This window comes from Pinus tabuliformis, chromosome Q (genome assembly GCF_031772625.1).
Source record: "Pinus tabuliformis cultivar Carrire ecotype Pingquan chromosome Q, CPIR1, whole genome shotgun sequence".
Lineage (NCBI taxonomy): Eukaryota > Viridiplantae > Streptophyta > Pinopsida > Pinales > Pinaceae > Pinus > Pinus tabuliformis.
In genome coordinates, this window is record NC_142296.1 from 1,208,243,013 (window position 1) to 1,208,270,402 (window position 27,390).

The window sequence follows — 27,390 nt, forward strand, 5'->3', positions numbered from 1 at the left end:
ATTGTTTAATAAGTGTATATGTAGAGTTATCGTAGAATATTAAATTTAAGATTGCATTCTCATATGGTATCAATATATGTACTTGATCATTAATTGGCAACAATTGATTAATTAAAATCATTTTTTAGCTAGAAAAAGGTATGTGTATGTTTACATGCATATACTATTTGTACATATACATATATAGGATACATATGTGTTTGTATATATATTCTTTTTCACACAAATCACCATGTAGAAACATAACATATAATCATGTGTATATATGAGAGAGATGGAGGAAGGTAGATTACATTTACTGAAATAGTAAAAGGTACGATTTTGACTAAAAAATGAATCAAAGAAAGTTTGTTGATAAAAATCATGTTTAAGAGTATCCATTCACCCATACTGGAATTGAATATATTAATGTTTCTAATATAAATGCTACAACTAATGTAAACAAAACATATGCAAATGCTCTCCATGGATGACTGCTTTGATACATAGCATAAGCTTCCGCTACAAATGTTGATACAGTACTCATGCAACCTAAAAATCCAAGTTCAAGTCCCCCTAACAACAAGTTGGAATTCTTCTCCTTGACCTGCATTAGAAACATTTCGAACATTATGATAATGAATACTATAAATGATAATTAATTATAAACAAATTTAGAATGGTATGTGAGAATGTTATACCATTAAATTGATCAATGATAGAGCAGCCATAAGACACGTTGCAATAAGATTTGTGAGTAGTGTTCCCACTGGTAACCATTTCAAATGCTTTTGCTTTCCAATTCCTTGGCCATTCAGGCGTGCTAAAAGCCACCTTATCCATACACCAAATGGTCCAACTACACATGCAAACCATAACTTCGTTCCATGGTGGGAAATAAAATCCATATTTGATAAAACAAGGCCCCCTATCCATAATATTCCACCTATAGTAAAAAATATTATCAAGCCATATATGTGACATTGATAATGAGTGGTAGATGGAATATGTATGAATTTTGGCCACCTTTTCTTATGTTGGTCATGAATAGATGCTCTCTTCGATTTCAACAATTCCGCAGTTCCAATTCCTACTAACAATGACATATAAGCAAGTTCCATTCCTGTCATTTTCAAAATAATATATATCATATATTGGCATTGTAACTATAAACAAACTTTAGTTAAAAAATGTAAGAAGTGTTCAAGATATATGGATATAATTATAAATAAATAACTATTAATTTAATATATTAAAATGGGTTCTTGCATTATCTTAATTCTTAATCATAATGAGGATCATGCAAAATGATTGTCAAACTATTAATTTAATTCAAGGTACTAGACAATGAACTATTATCACCATTTGTATACATTACCTAAAAGGATACCAATAAAACCACGCATCCAATGCCCTTTAGTTGTTAAGTTTACCATTTCTTGAATCCAGGCTGTGAAAGTAGTAATGCTTCCCATTAACCCAGTTGATAGACCAATGGCTAAGACTTCAGAAAAATGAGAAATATCTCTTTTGAACACAACTCCAACCCATCCCATGAAAAAGCAACCAACCTTGCAAATAAAACATAAGTTAAGATGAGTCTAAGAAAATAATAAATTTATTATAGAGATGATTGATTTATTATATTATTATAGGAATCAAGTGTTCATAATACTAAAGTTGTAGGAAAAATCAAGTAAATTCTTACCATATTTGATGGAAGATCAATATAAAGAGGACTATGAATATTTGTAACATTTGCTCCATCAGGTCCAAATAAAACTTGCAATCCATATCTCGTTAAGACCTACACCCAAGGAAAACACAAATCAATCACCAAAGAAATTTTTCATTAAGTTATTAACATAAGTTTCAAATTTCAAATTATTTTTAGAATGAAATATATATATATATATATATATATATATATATATAACAATTTTTATATTTATAAAGAAAATTTACAATGTAATTTTATTATATATTAACCATTTTAGTTTAAATTTGTTGAAGATGAACTTTATGTGGAGAACAATGCACCATGCAGAAATTGGGCAGTGCAAGGAGCAATTCCCTCCTTTGGGAAGCCCTTCTCACCCTCTAGAGACCCTACTATCCATTGGAAGAATTTAATTTGCACATGGGAAAATATTATTTTTAATGTGGAACCATGTCATCTCAAAAAGTACAAGTCGCCCTGGAGGAGGAAATTCAAACCCAAAGACCACATATAAATAAACACCATTTGGTATCACTTGGAGGCATCATCACACATTCAGTTCACCTTATCTTGGTTAAATTAAATCAAAAAATTGTAGGTCTAAGTTCACACATGCGACAAAGAGAGAGGTGCTTTTGTTGACCAACGTTGATTTTCTGTTTGGGACTATTTTGACCAACGTTGACTTTAGAGGGTTTGACTTGTTTTGACTTGGGATTTGGTTCAGTTCTTGGAGATTGAATTTAGGAGAGAGAAGGCCAAATTTTTTTCGGCACTTTGACCACATTTGACCGCAAGCTTCAGGAAACTTTGATTGTAGGGTTAACTTTGACATTGACTAATTTAGAGGCAGCTTTTTGTGACTATTTTGACCAAATTTGACTGAGGAAAAGAGGCTGAATTATTTGCTACCTTGACAAAAAAATTTGGATCACTTTGACCATTAATTGTTGATTGGTTAGGGTAGAGTTGACTACTATTAACTTTGACCAAAAATTTCAAATTTGAAGTTTGAACAGATTTGACTTTCTTGCTCATATTTGATTGGATCTTGGTTGGTTGATTTGGCTAGTCAAGGATTTGACCTTTGACTCATTGTTGATGTACTTGGACTATGTATCTCTTTGCTAAAAAATTGATGGTAATCTAATAGAAGAAGAATTTGGAAAGGGTTTCCCCCTTGTGGGGCTTTCCTTTGGTCTTTGACCAAATCTTTGTCTCTATTGTTCTTGGTTGTCTTCTATTGTGCATATGGTTTTATGTTCTATCTACAATTGCTTACTATTACTGGGTGATTGAAAATATATTGGATAATTTATTAGTATAGGAAGAATAATTGTTATAAGTGATTGCTACAACATATTACATTGGAAAATTAACATGGTATCAGAGCTAAGGTGAAGACAAGCCTAAGGAGATAAGATAGATCACCCTAGAAGATTTCTTATCCGCTAATGAAGATCACTTGATTTGGTCAACATATCTACCTCATACTTCAAGATTGAGGAGAAACTAAATGACTCATCAAATTATGTTGTTTGGAGAACTAGGTTGGATGTGACTTTGGATGAGAATGATGTCTTGGAATATGTTGAAGGCAAAGTACCCGAGCCTTCAGATAATGCTTCTACTGCTATCAAAGGCAAGTACAAGAAAGGTGAGGTCAAAGCTAAGAAAATTATTATTGATTCTTTGAGAGACCATTTGATTATTTATATTTCAAAGTTGAAGAAGTCCAAGGAAATGTATAATAAGATGGTTGGGATGTACGAAGTCAAAAACTTGAGCCATATTCTTTATTTGAAGAATCAACTCAAGGACATTAAGATGAACAAAGCAGAAACTGTGAAATGATACTTCATGAGGATATCCCAACTCAAGGATCCACTGATGTTTACTGGAGAAATTACATTTGATAGAGAGATAGTACTAATTTCACTTGGAGGACTCCCTCCAATTTGGGAGACATCAATTACCACCATTAGCAACAATGACATGTTTCCTTAATTTAATGAGCTATTGGGCAAGTGCACTCAACAAGAGACCTAGATGATTTCTAAAGGGAGAATTCAAAAGAATTAGAGAAATTTTGAGGTCTAAAATGGGCCTCCTAAGGAATATGAAAAATAATAGTGCAAATAATAAAATAAGATTAGACTACTTCATCAAGCTTTGGAGGAAAAAAAAAAAAAAAAACCTACTTTTTCAACTTGTATTTTCAATTTATTTACCTATGGTTTTACTCAAATTTTGAGCGGGAGCACTTGTTGGATGTGGAATTTAATTTTACATCCAAGGAGTACCCATGTTGCATACTCTCGGTGGACCCTACTACACAAAAAAATGTGAATTACATGAAAAAATGTGATTAATCATGTTTTTTCATGTATTTCACATTTTTGTGTAGTAGGGTCCATCGAAAGTATGCAACATGAGCACTCCTTGGATGCAAAATTAAATTTCACATCCAACAAGTGCTCATGCTCAAAATTTGAGTAAAATCGTAGGGAGGTAAGTTGAAAATATGAGCTAAAAAAATAGTTTTATTTTTTATTTTTTATTTTTAATCTTTTTACTCCAGAAATGATGAATCATTGACGTCATCATATTAAATTCTATTGGTTCTTATAAATTTGATTTTTGTTGTACATTTTTATTTTGAGGCCTATTTTTGACCTCAAAAATTCTCTAATGCATGAAGAAGGAAGCCCTTTGCCTTTGCCACCCAAGCTAAGAAGAAGATAGGAAAAGGAGGTCCAGAAAAAATCAAGGATTCAAGAGCAACAATCAAGGATTGAAGAAGGACACATCCAACATAAAATGCTACAATTTTCAAGTATGGTCACTATGACCGAGATTGTCCAGAAGAAAGAAGTGCTCTAAGGAACAACTGCAATCTTAGGAGGAAGAAAGGAGGATCCCCTGCCCGAGAGAAGACTCATCATCCTCCTAAAATATCAAGGAACTTAAGGTATGATAACAATGTAGCTACTACTCATTCTGAATATTTTCTTATTTCTGATTTTTATAGTTACTCTCCTCCAAATGCATTTGATAGGTGGTTGGTAGATAGTGGGGCCTCTAGACACTTCATTGGCTATCGTGAAGTCCTCTCAAACCTGGTTGAGAGGGAGACAAAATTGAAGATCATTCTTGGGGGAAATTATACTTATTTTATGAAGGGGTTTGGTTCTATTTCATTTCATTTGGATTTTGGTTAAACGATACATCTTTAGGATGTTCTGGGATTGAAAAAGAATATTGTGTCCATATATGCCTTGGAGGACAAAGGGATGAAGGTTGATTTTATAAATGGAAAAATCCTCACTTGGCCCATGGAATCTAGCTTGAGGGGTTCCTTCACCTTGGGATCAAGAATTGAAGGCCTTTATAAAGCCAATGAAATACCAATTTGAGCATTAGTTCATGATAGTAATCATCAATGTGAGTTGTGGCACCAAATATTTGCTCACCTTCACTATGAAGCGTTGCCTAAGGTGAGAAGGATGGTTTCTGGGATGCCCAAGATTCATGTAGATCATGAGGGAGTTTGTCTAGGATGTGCAAGTAGAAAGAAGAAAAAGGGACCATTCCATTTAAGCAGGAGTAGGACCACTAATATTCTACAACTCATACATTCTGATCTATGTGGACCCATGCCAATGATTTCACTTGGTGGCTACCTATATTACATAATCTTTATGGATGATTTCTCCCAAAAGTCATGGATTTTCTTCTTGAAACATAAGGACCAAGCATTCAACATGTTCAAAGAATTCAAAGCATTGATAGAGAATCAAACAGGGAAAATAATCAAAATCTTCAGGTTTGATAATGCAGGAGAATTCATTTCAAATGAGTTCATTAACTTTTACAAGAAAGTTGGAATCAAGAAGGAGACCATCGTACCTTATAATCTTGAGTAGAATAGTGTATCTGAACAGAAGAATAGGACTATCATGGAAGCTTCCTAAGCCATGTTGCATGATCAAAAGTTGCCAAAGTTTCTATGGGGAGAAGTTGTTAACACAATGGTCTATGTTCAGAATAGGACTCCTCATCAAGACTTGGGTGATGAGACTCCCGAAGAAGAATTCACAGGTGTGATGCCCGATATTGGACAATTGAGGATCTTTGGCTGCCCCATCTACTTTCATGTGTCGAACGACAAGAGGAACTAGCTGACATTAGAGAAATTTTGAGGTAAAAAATGGGCCTCGAAACAAAAAGGTACAAACAAAATCAACTTTATAAGAGCTAATAGGATTAAAGATGACGATGTCAACCATGGGGGATGATTCACCATTTTTGCAGTAAAAAAGTAAAAAGATTTAAAAAAACAAACAAACAAACAAACAAACTTTTTCAACTCGTATTTTCAACTAATCTCCCTATGATTTTACTCAAATTTTGAGCGGGAGCACTCGTTGGATGCAAAACTTAATTCCTCATCCAAGGAGTACCCATGTTGCATAATTTCGAAGGACCTTGCTGCATGAAAATTTAGAAATACATGAAAAACATGATTGCAATCACATTTTTCATGTATCTGTCATTTTTCATGTAGCAGGGTCCATTGAAAGTATGCAACATGGTTACTCATTGGATGAGGAATTAAATTCCACATCCAATTATTGCTCCCACTCAAAATTCGAGTAAAACCCTAAGGAGTAAGTTGAAAATACGAGTTGAAAAAGTAGTTTTTTTCCCTCTAAAATGTGATGATGTAATCTAATATTATTTTATTATTTCCACTATTATTTCATAATATTCCTTAGGAGGCCTATTTTAGACCTCAAAATTTCTCTAATGAGAGCTCATGGGATTGATCGAACTCTGCACTATAGGGTTGAAGGATCCTTGTCTTTTGATAAGTGGATATTCCCTATCATGATTAGGACTTGTTAGAGTATACCCTAGTATGCATCCGACCCACAAGCTAGGCTTGGCTGGATTGCCACTCATCTGGCCAATGAGTGAGGAGAGTGCTTAGGTCGGAGGATCTTTACCCATGGAAGATGCGTATGGTAAATTGATCTCCCTATGTTCGAGATGCATGGTGTTGAAACCACTTGATCACTGAGGGTCAAGTTGGGTGACATAGGGTTTGGAGGATCTTTGTCACTTGTAACAAATTGATCTCCCTTATTGTCAAAGATATAGGGTTTGGAGGATATTTACCCCAAATGTAAATCGATATCCCCTAATATCTGGATGGAACTTTTCAATTAGTCAGTTGGATATGGTTATGAAGGATCTTTACCTAGAGGTAAATTGATATCCCCTAATATCTAGATGGAGCTTTTTAATTAGTCGGTTGGATATAGGTTTGGAGGATCTTTACCTAGAGGTAAATTGATCTCCCCTATGATGATTCTTCTTATTTAGGTTGAGAGTGTTCAACAAATGAGCAGATATGAGCAAGAGATGAGAAGATATGAGATATGATATGATGATGATGAGACGTTTTAGATGAGACTTATGATGTAGTCATTAATTCCTCCCTAACAAAGAGGGAGTGTTGAAATTTGGCAGCTCAAGGAGCAATTCCTTCCTTTGGGAAGCCCTTCTCACCCTCTAGAGACCCTACTAACCCTTGGAAGAATTTAATTTTCACATCGAAAAATATTATTTTTAATCTGGAACCATGTCATCTCAAAAAGTACAAGTTGACTTCGAGGAGGAAATTCAACCCCCAAGACTACATATAAATAAACATCACTTGGAGGCATCATCACACATTCATTTCATATTTTCTTGTTTTGATTAACTCTGAAAATTGCAAGTCCGAGTTCACATGTGCAAAGGAGAGAGAGGAAATTTTGTTGACCAACATTAACTTTATGTTTGGGACTATTTTGACCAATGTTGACTTTGGAGGGTTTGACTTATTTTGACTTGGGGGGTTTGGATTTGTTCTTGGAGGTCAAATTTAGGAGATATTTTGATTACAGGGTTGACTTTGACTAATTTTGAGGCAAATTTTTGTGATTGTTTTGACCAAGTTTGACTAAGGGAAATAGATCGAATTCTTTGCTACCTTGACCGAACTTTTTGGAGCACTTTGACCGTTGACTGTTGACTGTTGTTGAATTTGACCAGAGATTGCATATTTGAAGTTTGAGCTAATTTGACTTTCTTTCTCATATTTGACTGAATCTTGGTTGGTCGATTTGGCTAGTCAAGGCTTTGACCTCTGACTCATTGTTGATGTACTTGGACTATGCATCTCTTTGTTGAACATTTGATGACAATCTAATAGAAGAAAATTTTGGAAAGGGTTTTCTCCCTTGTGGGGTTTTCCCCTAGTCTTTGACCAACTCTCTATCTTTATTATTCTTGGTTGTCTTCTATTGTGCATATGGTTTTATGTTCTATGTATAATTGCTTACTGTTACTAGGTGATTGAAAATATATTGGATTATTGATTTCTATTTGAAGAAGAATTGTTATAAGTGATTGTTACAACATATAACATTGGGAAATTAACACATCCTTGGTACACTATCTTTGTAGAAATTTATATAATTCAGTATCTATGATGTAAGCAACCAAGAATCTGATATATCCTTATGGATCCATTATTATGTCAAGGGAAAGACTCAAATATATATATTCTTACTTTCATTTTTCACAATTGGGGTGAAAATGTTGCTTATTATTGATAGTGTAGTTATATTAGAGAAATTTTGTGGTCTAAAAAACAAAAATGTACAACCAAAATCAACTTTAAAAGAACTAATATGACTCAAGATGATGATGTCAGCCATGGGGGATGATCCATCATTTCAGGAGTTAAAAAAATATTTAAAAAAAACTACATTTTCAACTTGTATTTTCAAATTATCTCTCTTTGGTTTTACTCAAATTTCGAGCAAGAGCACTCGATGAATGCATAATTTAATTCTTAATCCAAGGAGTACCCATGTTGCATACTTTCGATGGACCCCACTACACGAAAAATGAGAAATACATGAAAAAACGTGATTGCAATCACGTTTTTCATGTATTTCTCATTTTTTGTGTAGAAGGGTCCATCGAAAGTATGCAACATGGGTACTCCTTGGATGAGGAATTAAATTATGCATCGAACGAGTTCTCCCACTCAAAATTTGAGTAGAACCGTAGGGAGATAAGTTGAGAATACAAGTTGGAAAAATAGTTTTTTCTTTTTTTTCCTTCTAAAATTTGAAGATGTAATCTAATATTATTTTATTATTTCCACTATTATTTTATAATATTGCTTAGGAGGCCCATTTTAGACCTCAAAATTTCTCTAATGTAACCTTACAATCTATTGCCTCTTTTTTTTTTTTATCTCATTATTTTCCTTTAAATCTTATCTTGGTATGACAACTATAATGTCCATATCCATTACAAATGTGTAAGCAAATTGAGGAATTTGGAATTATGCTTCATTGGTAGCTAAGTTCAACACCTAAAAAGAAGAAGATGCATTTGAACTAAAGATGATGTATACGGCATGCTCCACACATGTGGTCATGGTTATGAACCTATTTTGTTTATGTTTTATTAGGAAGGAATGATAAAAAAGCACAGTTACTCCCTCTCTAGTCCCATTTTTTTTCAAATAATGAATGATAGAGTATGGAGTATCAATTGGAAACACCCACACACCCATGTCATACATTATATCCCATAAGCTACAAAGTGCCAAATATTAGGGTATACGTATCTGATTAGAGTTTCCCAAGTGTGGGAAGCTGTGTTTTCTTATATTGTGCATAAGTTACAAAAAACACCATGAAAGTTTCAAACCAAAAGGACCTACACCAATTAAGGAAGTGGTGTGTTGATAGATGTGACCTATAAGATCTATGGAAGGGGGTGTTACAATGTGTAACATGTAACAATATATCACTTCGTTATAAGGAGATCATAGGTAAAGTATAATGGTCTTTTCAAGAGTTGTCACATGCAACATGGTTAAGCATATTTTACGCTCCTCCCATTAAGGGAGGCGATTTAAATTACAAGAGATAACTTAGTACAATGGTCATATGTTAATTTAATATTGTAATTGTATGTTTTAATTAAATATAGCTAAGTTATTAGTAATAAATTTGCACGTGATAATAATATCAAGATAACTCAGGTTAGGTCATGTATTAATCAAATAAAGAGGTTTCAAGACTTGATATCCCTCCTAGGGGAGGTATACTAAAATCACTATGAAATGAATACTATAACATACCCAGCTCCTTAAGTTAATTTAATGATATGGGGTTATAAAATTTTACTTTATTTTACTCACCTTAAAAATCATTTTTTTAGACCACCATCATTTTATCCTCATCGAGGAATTTCCAATGATAGAAATTTCATTAAAATCCAAGCTTTGGGTGCAAAGTTATGCCCTTCTGAATACTTTTCCTTCTAAGTGCCATGTCAACATCCATACCATTCCCATGTGGAAGACACGTGAAATTCCTTTTTCCCATGTGTCACCACCATATAAAGATACATTATCTAAATGTGGTTGGCACATGGAATTCCTTGCCTATGTGTCTTTGCCACCTAGGGCGACATCCTCACAAAACATGTTAGAATCCCTCCCTTTGAATTTAGCTCCATGATTTTCTTTAAGCCTCCATGATAATAAATTCTAGATATTCAAACTTTCATATGCATTTATGTTTTATAAAGCATCAAGGTCTATCATAGTCCAAGATTTTCAAAACATCTAAATCCCTCTAGATTTGAGACTTCATTCTTCCAATAACAACAAATAGGTTAACCTTATGGATATCCAAATCCAAGATTTTTAGAAAGACTAGTTTAAATGGGATTTTTTGATTTCCATATATTTGTTATCCTTAGCTTCCACGTTCATTTTCACCTCCATGAGGTTTCCACATGGCCTCCATCTCAGCATTGAAGCACCACTAGTCCATGTCACTTTTCCATGTTGGTATGCCACTTCAGCAAAATTAACTTATGTGCCACATCATCATGACATGTCACCTAGTTATGTTAGCTCAGAGTGCTCACATGGACTTGACATATCCTCCTTCTAGCCTACTAAGTTGGCATCCAACATTGAATATTTTCTAATTATAGCTTTGTAGTTTTTCTAGATCTCCATATCACTAGAAACATAGACATCATGCTTCCTCTACAAATAATTTTTCAACTGCAATTCCATAATTTTTTTTCTTTTAATTCCATTTAAGAAATCGTTGAGATGCCCATATATCTTAATCTTAATAGAATCTAGATCCCAAGCTCTGTCACTTAATAGATCCTTCAATTCTCACCTATAGAAATTAGCAAAATACAAATCTTAACATATTTTGGACCCTTGGTCCCATTACTTGACAGACCCTGCTAATTTATGTCCTAAAATGTTTAACATAATCAAGATCTTGAAAAACTCTAGACCCCTACTCCCTTCACTTGATATATTATGGAATTCATATTTCTATTAACTAAAGGGTCTATTAACTAAGTAATTGGACACTAGGAAGGATGAAAAATAATGTTGAAATATTGAAGCTAGTCCAGTTAATGAATTCCCACCAATAAAAATGGCAAGAGGGGCTTGTTAATAAACAATTTTTTTTTTTCAATTTGGCCACTAGCGACTACAAGGGCTTAAGAACTAACTCACATGGCTCAAGGTTGTTCTAGTCAATTAATTTCACACATAAGCCCCCTTGCAACCAAATACGAGTCATAAGACCAGAATGGCTCATGTGTCTAAGGGATGGGACAAAACCTCTAATCCTCAAATTTACAATTGACCTTAGCCAAGGAGATCAATCCTTGAATTTATAAACTTCTACAAAGTTCTTAATCTTGTTTCATAGGCTAAAAATAACTCTTAATAGGGGAAGCCTTTCCTAGAATATTTATGAGAATGCATAGGTATTTTCTAGCCTATGAAGTGTTGAACACACACTTATACTAAGAGGGGGGTGAATTAGTATAATGCAATTTTTACTTATTTAAACACTCATGAACCATTAAAAAGTAATCATAAATGATATTTATTATTTTTTAAACATGGAACAGAAGATTTACATTGAAACCCATTCAAGAGAAAATCAAAAACCTATTTATAGATACCAACCTATTATTATAAATATTTATAGGCAATAACCTACTAGAGACATTGATCTTCACTAGTACAAACCCTGGTAGGAACCAACCTATTCTTATATATATTTAGACAACAATCCCAATAGCTAGAAATGTTTTAGGGACCAACATACTTGAGACACCAATCCCCACTGTTGCAAATATTTGTAGGCACAAACCTACTAGAGACACCAAGCACCAACTTAGCAAGAGACACCAATCCCTTTGTTTGTTTAACAAGCCTTAATTACAACTCATCTTCAGTATATATAACTTCTTCAAAATATGATAAAATTCATATTAGCTACCTCTACTTTCATCGAGTCTTCTCAATGTTTTTCCTTCACTGGATCTACTCACTACTTCTGCATTTAGTGTGTTCGACCAAAATTTGAATCTCCAAATGAAATTTATGGTAGCTCTCCCAATTCTTCTTGTTTTTGGCCTCTTCCAAAGGTCCATATATCCAATTTTTCAAATCCATTTTTGACGATTTTACCTTAGGTACTTATGTATGTCTCCTTAGATATATGAAAATTTCATAGACTAAAAATTGCCAAAAAGAAGTTATACAAAATATTCCAAGCCAACTTGTTTGAAGTTGATTTTAGGACCATTCATAAACCCTCACTTCCATAGGGAATATTTTTGAAAATATATTGAACCAAAGTTTTAATTTATTACCTAAGCTACTTCTATATGTTTCATTAAATCTTTGAAATTGTCATATTTTCAAAATTCCCAAAAGTAAAGTTACAAACAAAATTCCATGCTAACTTGATTGAAAAGGATTTCAAGGCCATTCAGAACCCCTAAATTCCACAAATCATATCCCCAAAATTATATTGAAAAAAATTCTAAAATTTGGATTATTGGTTCCTATAGATCTCATCTTTGTGTGCTTAAAATTTCGTAGTATGAAACATCCCAGAAAATAATTTATAGTGTAAATTCCAAACTAACGTAATTGAAACTAATTTTGGGAGCATTAAGGAACCCTAAATTCCATTGGTCATATCTAAGAACTATGATGAAATAATGTATAAAATTATCACCACGTGTACTTAGAGATATCTTCTTTGTCTCCTCAAAATTTCACTATCTAAAACATCCTAGAAAATAATTTATAACAAAAATGATAGACTTACCTATTTAAAATTGATTTCAGGAGCATTCAAGAACCCTAACTTTCATAAGGAATATATCAACGAGTATAACGAAACAATGTATCAAATTATTTTCACAAGTACTTATAAATCTCACCTCTGTATCTTTGAAATTTCACAATTTGAAACATACCAAAAACCAAGTTATAACTAAAATCCCAAGATGACTTGTTTGAAGCAGACTTCGAGATAAATCACAAACCCTAACTTCCATCGGGTATTTATCCAAAAGGATAGTGAACCAAGCTCTAATAATTTAACTAGATGTTCCTGTCAATCTCTCCTCAATATGGTCAAAATTTCACCATTTGAGGTAGGCTATAAAAAAAGTTCTAGCGAACATGCCAAGATGACTCATTCACTCCACAAGTTACTTTTTTGGTCACACACACTTTCCTTCCAATATTGTCTCCTTTTAAACATGATCATAACCCTTCATGAAATGACATGTTAGTTCAAAAAGTCACGTCAATTAATTAATTAAGTAATTAATTCCCCTTTTCTATTTCACATTTGTAAATAAGATGGGAAAATACAATGGAATTCTCAGACCACATGTTTAAAACTACCATGGATGGGTTTGAAGACACCATGTCACTTTTTGACTTCTCCTTTTCCGCAAGAATCCCCTTTTTAATATATTTGGATACTTATATATAATATCAACGATAAAATATCTTTGACATCAATGACAACAATGTTTTTAGCAATATCCCCCTTTTTCATTGATGGAGTCTTGTAACTAAATGCATAATCGACTAGGAATATAGTATCAATGATATAATCCTTTTAAAACTGATGATAACAATTTGCTCAAGAATATCCCTATTTGGCATTGATGGTGATGGAAATCCTATAATTAAACACATAATCCACTAGGAATAGAAATAATTCTTCCCATTGTTGTAATACTCTACCTGCCTACAACTACCCCCCTTTGAAATCAACAATATGGGGATGCACCTCCTAAAATTGTGCTCCTCCTAATTATTGTCCAAAGAAAATTCCTAGTTGATTAGTAAACTGAACATGGCCACAACATTATCTGTCAATCCAACAATATCTATTATGCCAATAGTCTTTGTCAATCATATTAGTACAAAATCCATAACTTCAATAACACTCCTGAAATTGAGGGAACAATGAAATCATTGTTGATGAACTACCTAGTCAAAACTTGGTTAACTGGTATATCTACGCAATCCTCAACCAATCATTGTCAATTATTTATTTGCAAGGGAAAGTCACAATGGATGAGTTATAGCTCAAAATGACACCCCCTTAGGCCTACTAAGGAAGCACCTCAAAATGAGGGATAGAATGTAAGAAAACTCCATGGAAACCCTCTCAAAAACTTAGGTTTGCCTCTACAATGCCCCTAGTACACTAGGAGGGAGAGTTGCAATGCTCCAATTGGTCTAGAAGGGAGAGTTGAATGCTCCAATTCTTCAACACAAGATAATTGAAGTGGCTAGGGTTGGTAGTGTGATTGAATAAGGGTAGAAAAAGTAAAAAATGATTAGATATAGAATATAAGGATGAAAGGACCATATTAAACATGGTCAAAAAAGTGTCTAGATACATCTAATCACCTCTCAAACCCATCCGTAAAATACATACCCACCATGGAGGAAATGGATAAAAGGTAGGGATAATGAAATGTTGTCTAATTGAAAACCCAATTCTATTTTCACTAAGTTGCAAAACACAGTGAAGCTTGATTGAGTTGTGGTGAGAGGAGGAACCAGGGGCAAGGACACGAAGTTTGCAACGTTGTAATATTTCGTTGATATAATAAAGAGATCATGCTTCCCCCCCAGTTACATATATTTTTCATGTTGTTGTTAATGTATGTTCTTGGTTTATTCATGATGCTAACGTTAATGTGGTTTGTAGGAAGATAGATATAATGGTATATGTTATTTGTGTGTAGGTTATAGGTGTAAGGAGTTCAAGGGTCAAGATCTCAAGGGACTTGACCACCAAAGGCACAAAAAATCCACCTTTCAAGCTAAATTGCACTCCCTATCCATTTCCATGTTTACTTCTATTATGCATGTGTGTGTCATTCATTTTGGGTAAAATAGATATCTAGTGCACTACCTGTCAGAGGCCCTTCGTAGGCTAATGGATCAAAAGTATGTTGTTACTACAAAGGAAATTCTTTATAAACAGAACTGGTAACTCCACTAAGATCCCAATGGGTCTCTTTATGGTATTTTTTTTTCTCATTTACTTGATTTCTTTTAATTTTCTCATTTTTGAGTCATCATTAAGGGTCCTAGGAGAATCTTTTTTGGAAAATTTATTGTTGAAAACTTTAAAATAGGGCTTTTAAACCCTTCAAATCTCCTTAATAGCCTTAAAAAATCATTGATCACTTGTCCAATGCTTTTTCTAGCCTATGATAAAGTGTTGCAACTCTTTGTTCCTTCTATGACAGAGGATTGCAACATTCAAAGTGGGGTTTTAAAGGGGTTTTCTATGTAATTTCTTTGGTTTTCTTGCATCATTTTGAGCCAAAATTAGGCCAAAATTAGATCTAATTATTTAATCCTTTTCTTAGTGATAACACTCTCAAATTTACCTCAAATAAGTGAGTTTGTAGTCATGTTTAAGGGTTTTGATTCCCAACAGTGACATTAGAGTTGGATATGTTTCTATCACCATTGTCCTAGATCCCTATTTATTTTTTGCCTACTATCATGAGTATGTTATAATCCTTGGATTCACTTGTTTGATCCATGATTTCTTGTAAGTAGGATCTTGGGTTTTGGGTGTGTTTCTTTTTGTCTCCTTTGGATTTTTCTTTGATTGCTTAATCTTTTAGATTATAATCTATTACTATATGTAAAACTCATAAAGGAGAGAGTTGTGTGAAGTGTATTCATACTACATTAGAAAGATCTAGCTATCTTACAAATATTTTTCATTGAAAGAAAAGATTTCACTTTCATATTTTTCATCTCTTTCCTTGAAGCAAGTCAAAATACCATCAAGTTTCATGCCATATTCCCCTAAATTAAAAAACAACCACTAAAAGCAATAATTTAATAAAATTAATCAAACATTTTTCATTTCTTTGGTAGCAAACCAACATTAGCTTAGGATTTTATGGCCTTGGAATAGGTTGGTGAGGAAACTTTCCAAGGCCATAAAAAACAAATGCTATAATCTTGAGTTAGGAAGTGTAAATCTAGTCAAAATCAAATGTTTCATGGGAAGCCCTTCTAACACAAGTGTCAAGCACTAGATCACGCTGGGATTGGTGGACTAATCACCCTACTTTATTTTCTCTTGGCGGCGTGATTTATATACATATCAAGATCTCTTTTGGGAGGTTGCATGCTCGATACCTTGCCCTTGTGTGTGGACCCTACCCATGACTATCCCCCTAGGTTTGCTAGTTGTATGTGGTAACCGTAGTGCCCATAATCATAGTGACCTTACACAAGTGATGACGAGTGTGACATAATTGTTGTACCTCAAACAAACATTCATCAGTATTCACTAGGATCCCCTAAAGGGTGCCCACACATAATTTAAGGGTACTTGCATCAAGTGCATAACCGTTATGAAAGAATCCAACGTAACCCATCCCTATCTTCACAATTGACTTGGGCCCTAATAAACTAAGATCTAACTAAGGGAAGACCCTTTTGATCCATTGGTTTTCTTGCTTGCTCCTTAGGTTTGCTAGGTCTATGTTGTTTGGTCAAGTCTAGTTCTCCTTATGTTTCATTTCTTTTTATTTTGCATACGTCCTTTGCAACCACAGTGGTTGGGATTAGTCCACATCATTCTCATCACCTAGAGGGCCTTTCTCTTGAGGAGGAAGGTCCAACTCCCAATATATGTAGTATGAACCCCACTAATACCATAGACTTAAGTATTTCTTAACTCTCATTAATGGCTTCTCCATATGCACTCAAGTTTATCTCTTAAAACTTAAGAGTGAGGTTTTTGACATATTTTTTATTTATAAGGCCCTTATAGAAAAACAATTTAAAAAATAATAGTATAATTTAAGAGAAATAATTGCACATCAAAGGAAACGACAAATTGTATGATTCAATATAAGGAATTAAGCCTTCATTATTAGGAAAAAACCACTAATTGTGTCAATTACATAGTCAATCATATTCCCACAAAGGATTTAGAAAATATAACATTGAAAGAATCATGGAGTAAATTTAAATTAGATTTAATCCACTTGGCATGTGTTTGAGAGTGAAGCATGTCAAATAACATTTCTAATGAGAAAAAAATCATGTGACCTAAAAGCGGGAAGTGCAATTTTGTTGGACAATTTGAAGATGTAAAAGGATACAGACTTCTTCAACCTAATTCTAATAAAATTATTATTAGGAGAGATGTTAAGTTTCATGAAAATATTTCAACCTATGAGCCTAATTTAATGTTTGTGACATATTTGGCATTTGTCCCATCTTCCATCCCCAAATTTTTTGTTAATGATCCTAGTATAGTTTCTTCCTTAGATGATGACAATGAGGATGGAAATGCCCCTTTGCCTACTCACCTTCTTCTAGTTGGGTTCATTGAACATGAACGTACACCAACACCATTGTTTTTCCGATGGGTTCATATAAAAAAAAGAAACAATCAGTGATCTTGTTGGTGATCCTACAAATCAATGTTGTGCAAATTACAATTCTAGTGAGCCTCGTCTCTTTTGGCTCAAATGTGAGAGAAAATGATCCAAAAAGATTTGCAAAAGCTTTTGGCCATCCATATTGGGACATAGTAAAATGAAGAATATTGTTTCTTAATGGTGAATGATACTTGGAATCTTATGCATCTTCGGAAAGAGAGAACACTTATTAGATGTAAATAGGTGTAAAGGGTTAATTATGCATAAAATGGAAGTGTTGAAAGACACAAGACTCGACTAGTTTCCAAATAATTATATATTCTTGACATAAATTTATCCAACAACTCATACTCTCCTCGTTATACTGATCCATGACTCTACACTCAATTGGTCTATGATCTCTATTTAAAGAGCATGGAGAGTCATTTGTTGATAATTGATTGTGAGAAACTTATATATATTTTTTCCTTTTGCATTACTATATTACCTGAAGTGGCAACATTAGTTAACTGTGGATTGTTTCCTTGAAATTTTAACCTTATCATACACTGGTCTACTAGTTTTTAATCTATTTTTTAATGATAGCTTAAAATATTTAACTTATATGAAAATATCCTATTTATTAAATAACTATACATTAAAAAAAAAACTCTATGAATAACTAAAATTATTAATTAAATTAGCATTAAAAGGAAAGAAAAAAATGATAGCCAAAAGCTTATTTTATTTGCTAAATGTTTTCAACCTATCAACCAAAAAATGTGATCACATCAAATAAATTGATAGTAAAGGGTTGTAACATAGATTTTTGAGTGTTTTAAAATTGCATTATAAAGAAACTATTGCATTATAAAGCAACTCTTTCTAACCTTAATCTTATAATTGAACAAAGAGCACCTCTATTATGAACGTTGTATATCCAATAACGATCATCCCTTTGCATTCTAGTATATACCTTTACGGTCTTGTATTTTAAAACTACTTAAATCAACGTGAAAGGTCATTTTGTACATTGACTAATTTGTTCATTTGCCATATAGATGGGAAAGCATAAACATTTTGATGAGAAAGTTGTTTATAATCTTACCCCGATAATACCAAAAGCTCCCAGATAAGTAAGAATTGATAGAGATTCCATGATGCATGAAAGTTGCTCCTCATTACCCTACCATTGAAGGAATCCAAAAACCAATACATAAACAGCGATTATTAGTTGTCAATATAGAAGAAGTGTGTACAAACTAATTTATAAATAATGTTAAAAAACAATTATTTCAACCAACCAAATCTAATAAAATGGATTAAGTCATCAAGTTGGTTGTCATTATCTCTCGAAAGATTCATTTGCTATATATCCAAATTAAAAGAAACGGTTTAAAGAGTCTGGTTAGTCGGAACGTGATTAAGTATAACGTTATATGAATATGATATAATATCAGAAGCATTGCACAAAAAAACATGAAATACAGTGTGAAAAAGATATTTTATCTTTTTGTTAAATGAGTCTTGATTCAGGTTTGTTTGTGTATAATTATTATTTTATTAAAGTGAATTGAAATTTTTTTAATTTTTTTTTTACAAAAATAATTAAAATTTATGTCAATATGATGAAATTGTTTAACAAGATAATATAAACCTTATAAGTTTTTAAAGTTAAAAGCATCGAACATAATTTATTTTTTTTTATTACTTTTTATTTTAGATGTTGATTAAAGCTTTTTTTTATCATTATTTATTTCGTAGTTGTATGCCTCTATAAATTATTTTAACAAAATCACACATTTCTAAAACATTGCATTATTGAAAAAATAGTGATAATTGGGCCTATTATGTGCTTCTAGATTGTTACTAAACTTGGTTGTTTGAATGACAAAGGATTGTTTCATTACCTGGCTGGATGAATTTTACATAATAACATCCTTATCGCTCATCAAAATATTCCCTTCAAAAGAACTAATTGGAAAGGAAGGATGAACCACCAACTTGTACTCTTCATTATCCTTCTCTTTCTCAATCTACAATTTTAAAATCCTAGCTTGCAATATGTTTATATTATTTGTTACCTCTTCAATCTTCTATTTGTTGTATTTTGAAATAATTCTACTGTGCATCTATTGGTTTTAAACTACATGTATTTGGTAATTGAACCCCATAATTTTCCTTTTCTTTCTTATGTTTCTTACCATTCCTTATTTCCCCGTCCTTCCTCTAGCCTTCCCACTTTCTAGAATATAAAGAAAAACAATCCCAAGCTATTTTGAATTGGTTCTCACATCTCCAACTACCTTACCCTAGCTTTGAATTCTCACAAACAATGCAACGATCAGAATGACCATGAGAGCTAGCCATCTTCCTTCACTCACCTTCACACAAAACAACACATAGTTGAAGCTTCCAAAAAATTCACCTTGCAACTTGAACAATGAGTCTAGGATTGATGATCTATATGCCTTCAGTACACTTATGCAAAGCATGGTGAACAAGTAAGCAATGAGTTTATAATAAGCTTCAAGAAAGTCAATGGTTAACACCACATGGGATTAGTGATCCCATCCTCATGTTCTTTATGGCCTTCACCTCCATCATATTGTATGACATAATGGGAGTGTTATGGATGTTGTAGATTAGTAACCACCTTTGGATATTCATTATATTTTCCCATATTGCCTATGGATTCAAACTTTAGGTTATATGTTGGTGCATGGTTCATGGGAGATAATGGATTGATAGACTCCCCTGATTTGTCCTAAGAATCCTCAAAGAAAAATAGACCCCTTTGTCTATGAACTTGTGTGTAATGAAAAGAAGGTGCCTCACAAAACATGATAGAATTCACAATTTGAAAAATTATTTACCAATATTTGATCTATGATAATGATCTGACATAGTGAGGGTTCTTCAACTTATCATCATTAAATCCCAAATCAACAAAATTCATTGAATTCATTGTTAATATAGAAGCATTAGACCTTGTATCAATGCTAATGCCTCCACTTGATTTCTTGTGGTATCCCCCAACCCTTATTGTAAAAGTGGTTTCTTTTTCTCCTCTAGGATCTAAGATGATCCCCTCGCACTTACTAGCTCCATCCCTTACATGAACAATAATTTCATATACATTTTTCTACCATTATCTAAGCTTACATTTATTCCCTTTTACAAAGAAGAAAAAACCCATACTATTATTACGTTAAGTTAAAAAACAAATTATGTGTTCATTCCATTTTTACTATATATTAATTGGAAAAATGTTAATTATTATTATTAGGATATTTTTATAAAAGAAAATGAGTTACATGACATCCATTACAAGTTAATATAATAAGTATATAAATATTTCAAAATTTATGAAATCTACTCAAGAAAATTATGGTTTTTACTAGAACTATCAAAGTTAGGAAGTTATCCTTAAGAAGTTATGGGGTAGGGTTGTGAGGCCATATATGCTCCATAAACATTAAGCTTATGGTAGAGGTGATTGACTAGCATAGATCTTAACTAATTTTGTAGAAAAATAAAATGATTGTGTAACACTAATTTTGATTGTGCAATACTTGTATACTATAACAAAAATGGAGAAAAATAATGCTAAATAAATCAATCACACACACATTATAATAGATTATACTCTATAAATCCATTTGGAAAAGATAACAAGTAATAGGCTTGGTCTCTTTCCATGCTCGAGAATGATTACAAATATGATTCATGCACTTTGAAACATAGATTATGTTTATTCTTATTCCCTAGTTGTGTTTTACATATCACAATTTGGCTGTAAGATAATCATCTTTCTCCATGGACATGCACATATACCCATGTTTGCCCTCTTGATTTTGGGAGGAAATTCTCACTTTGAGTCTTCTGTTCTTCTACTTTTGTAGCTTTGACTTCTGAAGCTTCAAATTATAATTTCAACAATTTATCCCCCTTCTTGCTGCGATTATACCTTTTTATCAACTCCCTCCATCAAGAGATCATTGCTAATATCTTTACAATTATAGCTCTTAGCCTTTCTTAACATTGTAATTATCACCTCCAAATCCCAAGAGAGAATGTTACAAAGATTTTCCTTTAGGGTTATTATCACCCATGTGGAGTCCAAGTGGCATCCTTTTATTCATAGGAATTCCTGTGGAATTCTTCATTTCACCATGTTGGAGACCAAATAGACCAAGAGTGTCCTCTCATACCAAGCCCTAGGGGCTCCATCCTTTAGATGTAGAAAGGGCTATGATCAAACATATAGTGGTATATCAGGCAACTAGTGAAAATATCTCATCATAGTCCAATCCTTCCTTTTTAGAGAAACCTTGAGCAACGAACTTGGCCTTGAACTTTTCAACACTCCCATCAGCTCCATGTTTGATTTTTTAAAGCCATTTTGAACCACATCCGAGACATCATTGTTCGTGATTGAATCATATTCCTCGTTCATCGCATGCTTCCAAACTTGGTGCTTCATGACTTCTTCAAATGTACATGACTCAAATTGTACTATGGTACTCATGGAAACTAAATACCCTTGGTACCTGTTTGGATTCTTTCTTTCACGAAATGCCCCCCTTAGTGCAATATGTCTCTCAACATCTTCAAGAGTATATTTGAGCCACAAAGGTCTTTTTCTTGATGTATAGGGATCACTAGGAAGTGGATCAATGGGATCCATCAAACCTTCAACATCAGGCATCAAATCATCTGTGAGAGATTCAACCTGCTTTCTTCCATCATCATCATTGTCCTTCCTAGGGATATGAAGATCTCAAACTTTCCCAAGGGAAGAATCTTCATCGAAAGAGACACGATGACTTAATTCCACTTCTCTTTGACCAGGCACATATATTCTATATGCCTTCCAAGTTTCATTGTAGCCCACAAATGTTCCTTTCTTACTAGATGCATCTAGTTTGTTTCTTTTCTCTTTAGGAACATGAAAATATATGGGACAACCCGAAATTCTAAAATGAGAAACATCAAGTTTCTTACTAGTGAAAACTTCTTCGGTTGTCTTGAAGTCCAATTCTTGATGCAGGCATCTATTTTGAATATACACAACGGTTTTGGCAGCGTCTTCCCATAAGAACTTCAGTAGGCCTTGGTCATGAAGCATGGAACGGGTGGCTTATATGATAGTTCGATTCTTCCTTTTGGAAACACCATTTTTCTCAGGAGTAAATGCAATAGTGGTCTCCCTCTAATCCCAACTTCTCTACAATAGTCATTGAATTCATTTGACTCATATTCAATTCCATTATCGGTCCTCAATATTTTGATCTTCTTCCTTGTTTGATTCCCGACCAAGACTTTGAAAGAGCGAAACCATTTGAAAACTTCATCCTTCTTTAAGAAATATATCCATGTTTTGCGAGAGAAATCATCCACAAAAATTGCATAGTACAAACTATCTTCCTAAAGATGTTACAGGAAACATACCTAATAGATTAGAATGGACCAATTAAAGAATATCGGTAGTTTGACTTTCACTTGAGGGGAATGGTCCCCTTGTATGTTTTCCAACTGCACAACCCTAACAAACTCCTTCGTGATCCATGTTGAATTTGGTAATACCTGTGACCATATTCCTTACATCAGGTAAGGCTTTGTAATGAAGGTGAGCAATTCTTCAGTGCCATAATTCGGATTGAAGAAAAGTATCACAAATCATTGCTCCCAACAAAATTCCTCCAACCTAAAAGGGACCTTCAACCCTAAATCCAAGTGTAAATGCATCTTTTGGGTTCCTTTGCCAAACACGAACCTTGCCATCAATGAATATCACCTTGAAACCTTTATCTTCTATCACAGAAATAGAGACCAGGCTCTTTTTCAGATCAAATACATACAATACTTCTTGAAAATGAAGGGTTTGACCTTTATTTAAGTGAAGAGTGACAGTCCCAATTCCTTTCACGGGATAAGTGGCATTATCCCCAAGTATGATCTCCATATTTATATTCTTTTCAACCAAGTATGAGAGGGCCTCCTTGTACATAGTGAAGTGCCTTGAGGCACAACTATTAATCAACCAATGATCCAATGTATTCGGAGGAGAGGCAGTGGTGAGGGTATAAATAAGATAAAATTCTTTTTTCTTTTCTACAACATTAGTTTCTTCATACCAGGATTTTCTCAACTTCTTGGGAGGATGACCATTTCCATATCGAGCAGCGGGAGCATTCCTCTTTCCTTTGTTGTTGAACTTATTGTTCCTTTGATTGCCATTGCCTTTGTAGTTGTTGTGGTTGTTGTTGTCATCATCCCTTGGAGTATCCTTCTTGTGAGGACACTCTCTAGCAAAGAGGCCAAACCTGTTGCAATTGAAGCATCTTCCTCTTCTTCCTTCTTTGAATCCTGGCTTGAACGCTTGACCTTGTCTTCTTGGACCAACATCGTTCTTCCTTTTAGCATGAGCAGAGAAGGCATTAAGATTATTTCCATTTTAGGGCTTGTCTCTTTCCATCATCCTTATTTCTTGAGTGCATCTAGACAATAATTCATCAAATCCAGGAATCCTATCACTATTGAGGATGGTAGTGTTAAACACATCCCATTCTCTTGTAAGGCCTGCAAGTGCAATAAGAGTGAGCTCCCTGTCACCAACAACTTCTCCAATAGATAGGAGATCATTCTTGATTTCGGTAATCCTCAGGAAGTAGGATTGAATGGATTCTCCTCTATCCATCTTGATGTCTTTCAACTTGTTCTTGAGAAAGAGAACTTGATTGGCATTATTTACTTTGAACATCCCAAGCATCTTGTCATACATCTACTTAGATGTTTCCAAATAAAAAATATAGGCAACCAAAGGCTTGTGAATGGAATCAACACTAATTTTCTTAGCTTTGACCTCATCTTTCTTGTACTTTGTTTTTTGCAGCGGTGGGTGTACTTGAAGGAGGCTCCACCACTCTTCCTTTGACATAGTCCATAACATCATTCTCTTCCAAATTCAATCCAGAGACATCTTCCATGCATGATAGTTAGATTTGTACTTAATCTTGTCCTCATATTTGAAGTAATATGTAGGCATCATTGAGGCTATCTTCAAATTCTTGTTCAACAACTTCCCTTAGTGATTTCTTTCCTCACTCTTTCTTGGGCTTTGTCTTCACCTGAGCTCTGATACCATGTTAATTTTAGATAAAAATGGTATGTTCTATGCTTAGCACAATTTACTTCAATGTTCCTTTAGCAACCCAATGACAATTTCCAATAATTTCCAGTAGAAATCACATTAACCATTAATTGCATTGACAGTAAATGCAGATAGAACATAAAAATAAGCAAAAGACAAGCCAAGACAAGAGGACACCAGATTTGGTAGAATCTAGGGGAAAACCCTTTGATCAAATCTTATTATTATTATTTAATAGTTTAGTAGAGAGAGAGTACACAAGTAAAATAGATTAGCCCAATACAAAGTCAAACCAACCTTGTCAAATTCTGCAATCAACTGCAGTGAAACTTCAACCCTAACCAGAAAGGCAACGCTGATCAAAACAACAACAATTATTCCTTGAAGTAACTTGGTCTTCCTTGGTCAAACTCGACCTCATCAGGAGGTCAACTTCAACCCAAAACAACTCAGTCAAACTCGGTAAAGGAGAGATAAAATATGTTACAATTTTTTGCGGTCAAACGACAGTTAATTCTGAAGTCAATGCTGGTTAACTAGCCCAAAACTCTTCAATTTATGTGCCCAGAAATGCGGCCTAAGGAGATCGAACTTATGCCCTCAAAATGAAGTCAAACTTGGTCAATAAGTCCTTGGTCAATGTTGGTCAAACCTGTTATGAAACTCTGAAATTTCACTCTACAATTAGCCCATGAAACTCGTCCTTCAACCACACGTGAGAGAGGGAGAGAAAAGATCCCCAAGTTGTATGAACCAATTTATCGAAGAGAGAGAAGAATTATTGAGTGATTGATGTCCAAATGAGGAGAGAGGTCTCTTCTATTTATACACTTTGATGTGGGTGAAGAGACACATCTATTGGGCTTCTTGAGGCTACATTAAGCTGAGGCCAACCTTAACAATTTGTACATGTGAGAGAATAAATTCAAAATCACACTTTTGCTTGTCTGAATGAGATGATATTTATATCAAACTTGGACCTCTCAAAAAGAGGAATCTAATGCAATAGTCATCTCCATCATATGAGTTGTCCCAAGGTGGAATTTAGCCCTATCTCCCAATTTTAACACATATAAAAGAAAACATTAAATGAAAATGGTGTAAAAACACCATCCACTCGTAGTGTCTAGTTGATCCGAATTGGATCATTATATTGTTTTTCATCCATATTGATGCATTTGGAGTGGTAAAAGTGGAGGAATCAACTCACAGGATTGTTTTTAACGGTGCAACCCAATTTGGCAAAACGGGGTTTGAAACATTCTGGAAGCATTTTGAGGCATCAAACAACATTTTTTAGGGGTAAAATTTGTCGCCCAAATGCAACGTGCTTTATGCTATTCTACACACAAAAAAATTTCCAACGACGCAAGAATTGCATCAATCGGAGTCTGTATGCAAAAGTTATGCCACTCAGAAGTTGACCTTCCTATTTTCACACCTATAGTTCAGGATGATGTCGCGCCAGCCCCCATTATTCATGGAAAAAGGGCTAGCCACGTGTTTGTGATGTAAAAGACTCTAGAAGAGTATATTTTGTAACTCTAGTTAAGAGTAGATGTAGTCAAACTTAACCACTAGTAGGCTATCGGGTTGTGTTAAAACTGGGCCACTAGGAGGAAGAGGCATTCCATTCTTTCGAGAGAATTTTGTTCCATAGTTGAGGAAAGATAGCCAAGAGAAATAGGAGGTAAAGCACACATATATGATCTGTTCATTGTAGCATCCCACGGGCCACATACATTGCTCCTTTGTAGCTGTAGCCATATTTCCAAACAGAGAAAGAGAGTGAAGTGGCCTCACCTTCCAGCCAGGTTTTCTCTCGAAAGGGTTTCCCAGAGAGCATATCTTGTGTCTTATGTGTGTGTGAGATTATTTTGTCGTTCTCTTCTCTTCTGCATAATTTACTTTTACATGCATGTACTAATTATAGTAAGATCTAAAGATCTAGAAATTAAATAAAACTGTAATAGCGTAGAATCTCAGATTTTTAATATAATATTATCAAATCTGTTGTGACGAATTGTTAAGTGGAATATCCACGAAAGTTTACAGATCATTAGTTGTTGTATCTTAATAGAGGTCTACAAGTAATGTAACAGTTGGTGATCTATGTGGATGACTATCTCCTTTCCCATAAGATAATGTTTCACCTTTTTGATAGTTTGTACTAGGGCATAAAGCTCATTGTCCTAGGTAAGGTAGTTGAGACATTCCCCATGAAAAACTTCAAATTGATAGCATACAAGCCTTCCTCCCTACATCAAGACCACTCTTGTCTTGCATCTATCTCCACTTTTAAGGGATATTGTAATTTTGGTAATGCAAGAACTGGTGCTTGATTGATTTTATTATTCAAATCTTTAATGGCCTTTTGTTGAACCTTCCCATGCTAGAAACTCTTAGCACTGGCTATTATGGTGTGTAATGGTTCAACTACTGTTGAAAATGAGGCTATGAATTTCTTCAGGTACTATGATACCCCAAAGAAACTCCTGATATTAGAAACATATGTAAACACCAACCACATCATGATGGCCCCCATCTTGGCAAGATCTATCTTTATCTCCCCTCCACCATTCACATGGCTTAAATACACCAAATATTATTATGCACACTCACACTTGTTGATATATTCCAGTAGCTAGTGCTTCTTGGATGTCTCTATCACCTACAT

The 27,390-nt window shown here is 33.9% G+C and overlaps 1 protein-coding gene across 2 annotated transcripts in view; it reads right to left on the reverse strand.

Annotated features, from left to right (window-relative positions):
• Positions 1-238: 238 nt before the first annotated feature.
• The window catches only part of LOC149224118 (fluoride export protein 1-like), a 40,914-nt gene continuing 13,762 nt past the window's right edge, over positions 239-27,390 (reverse strand). The window contains exons 3-7 of one of the 2 annotated variants that reach the window (XM_089386007.1): positions 18,666-18,743; positions 1,688-1,786; positions 1,358-1,550; positions 681-1,069; positions 239-586 (exon numbers count right to left, since the gene is read on the reverse strand). In XM_089386007.1, the coding sequence (XP_089242133.1) occupies positions 368-586; positions 681-1,069; positions 1,358-1,550; positions 1,688-1,786; positions 18,666-18,743 (978 nt within the window). In that variant the 3' untranslated portion in view covers positions 239-367. Of the gene's footprint in view, positions 587-680; positions 1,103-1,357; positions 1,551-1,687; positions 1,787-18,665; positions 18,744-27,390 lie in introns of both variants that reach the window. The other variant, XM_089386006.1, reaches the window with a different exon arrangement.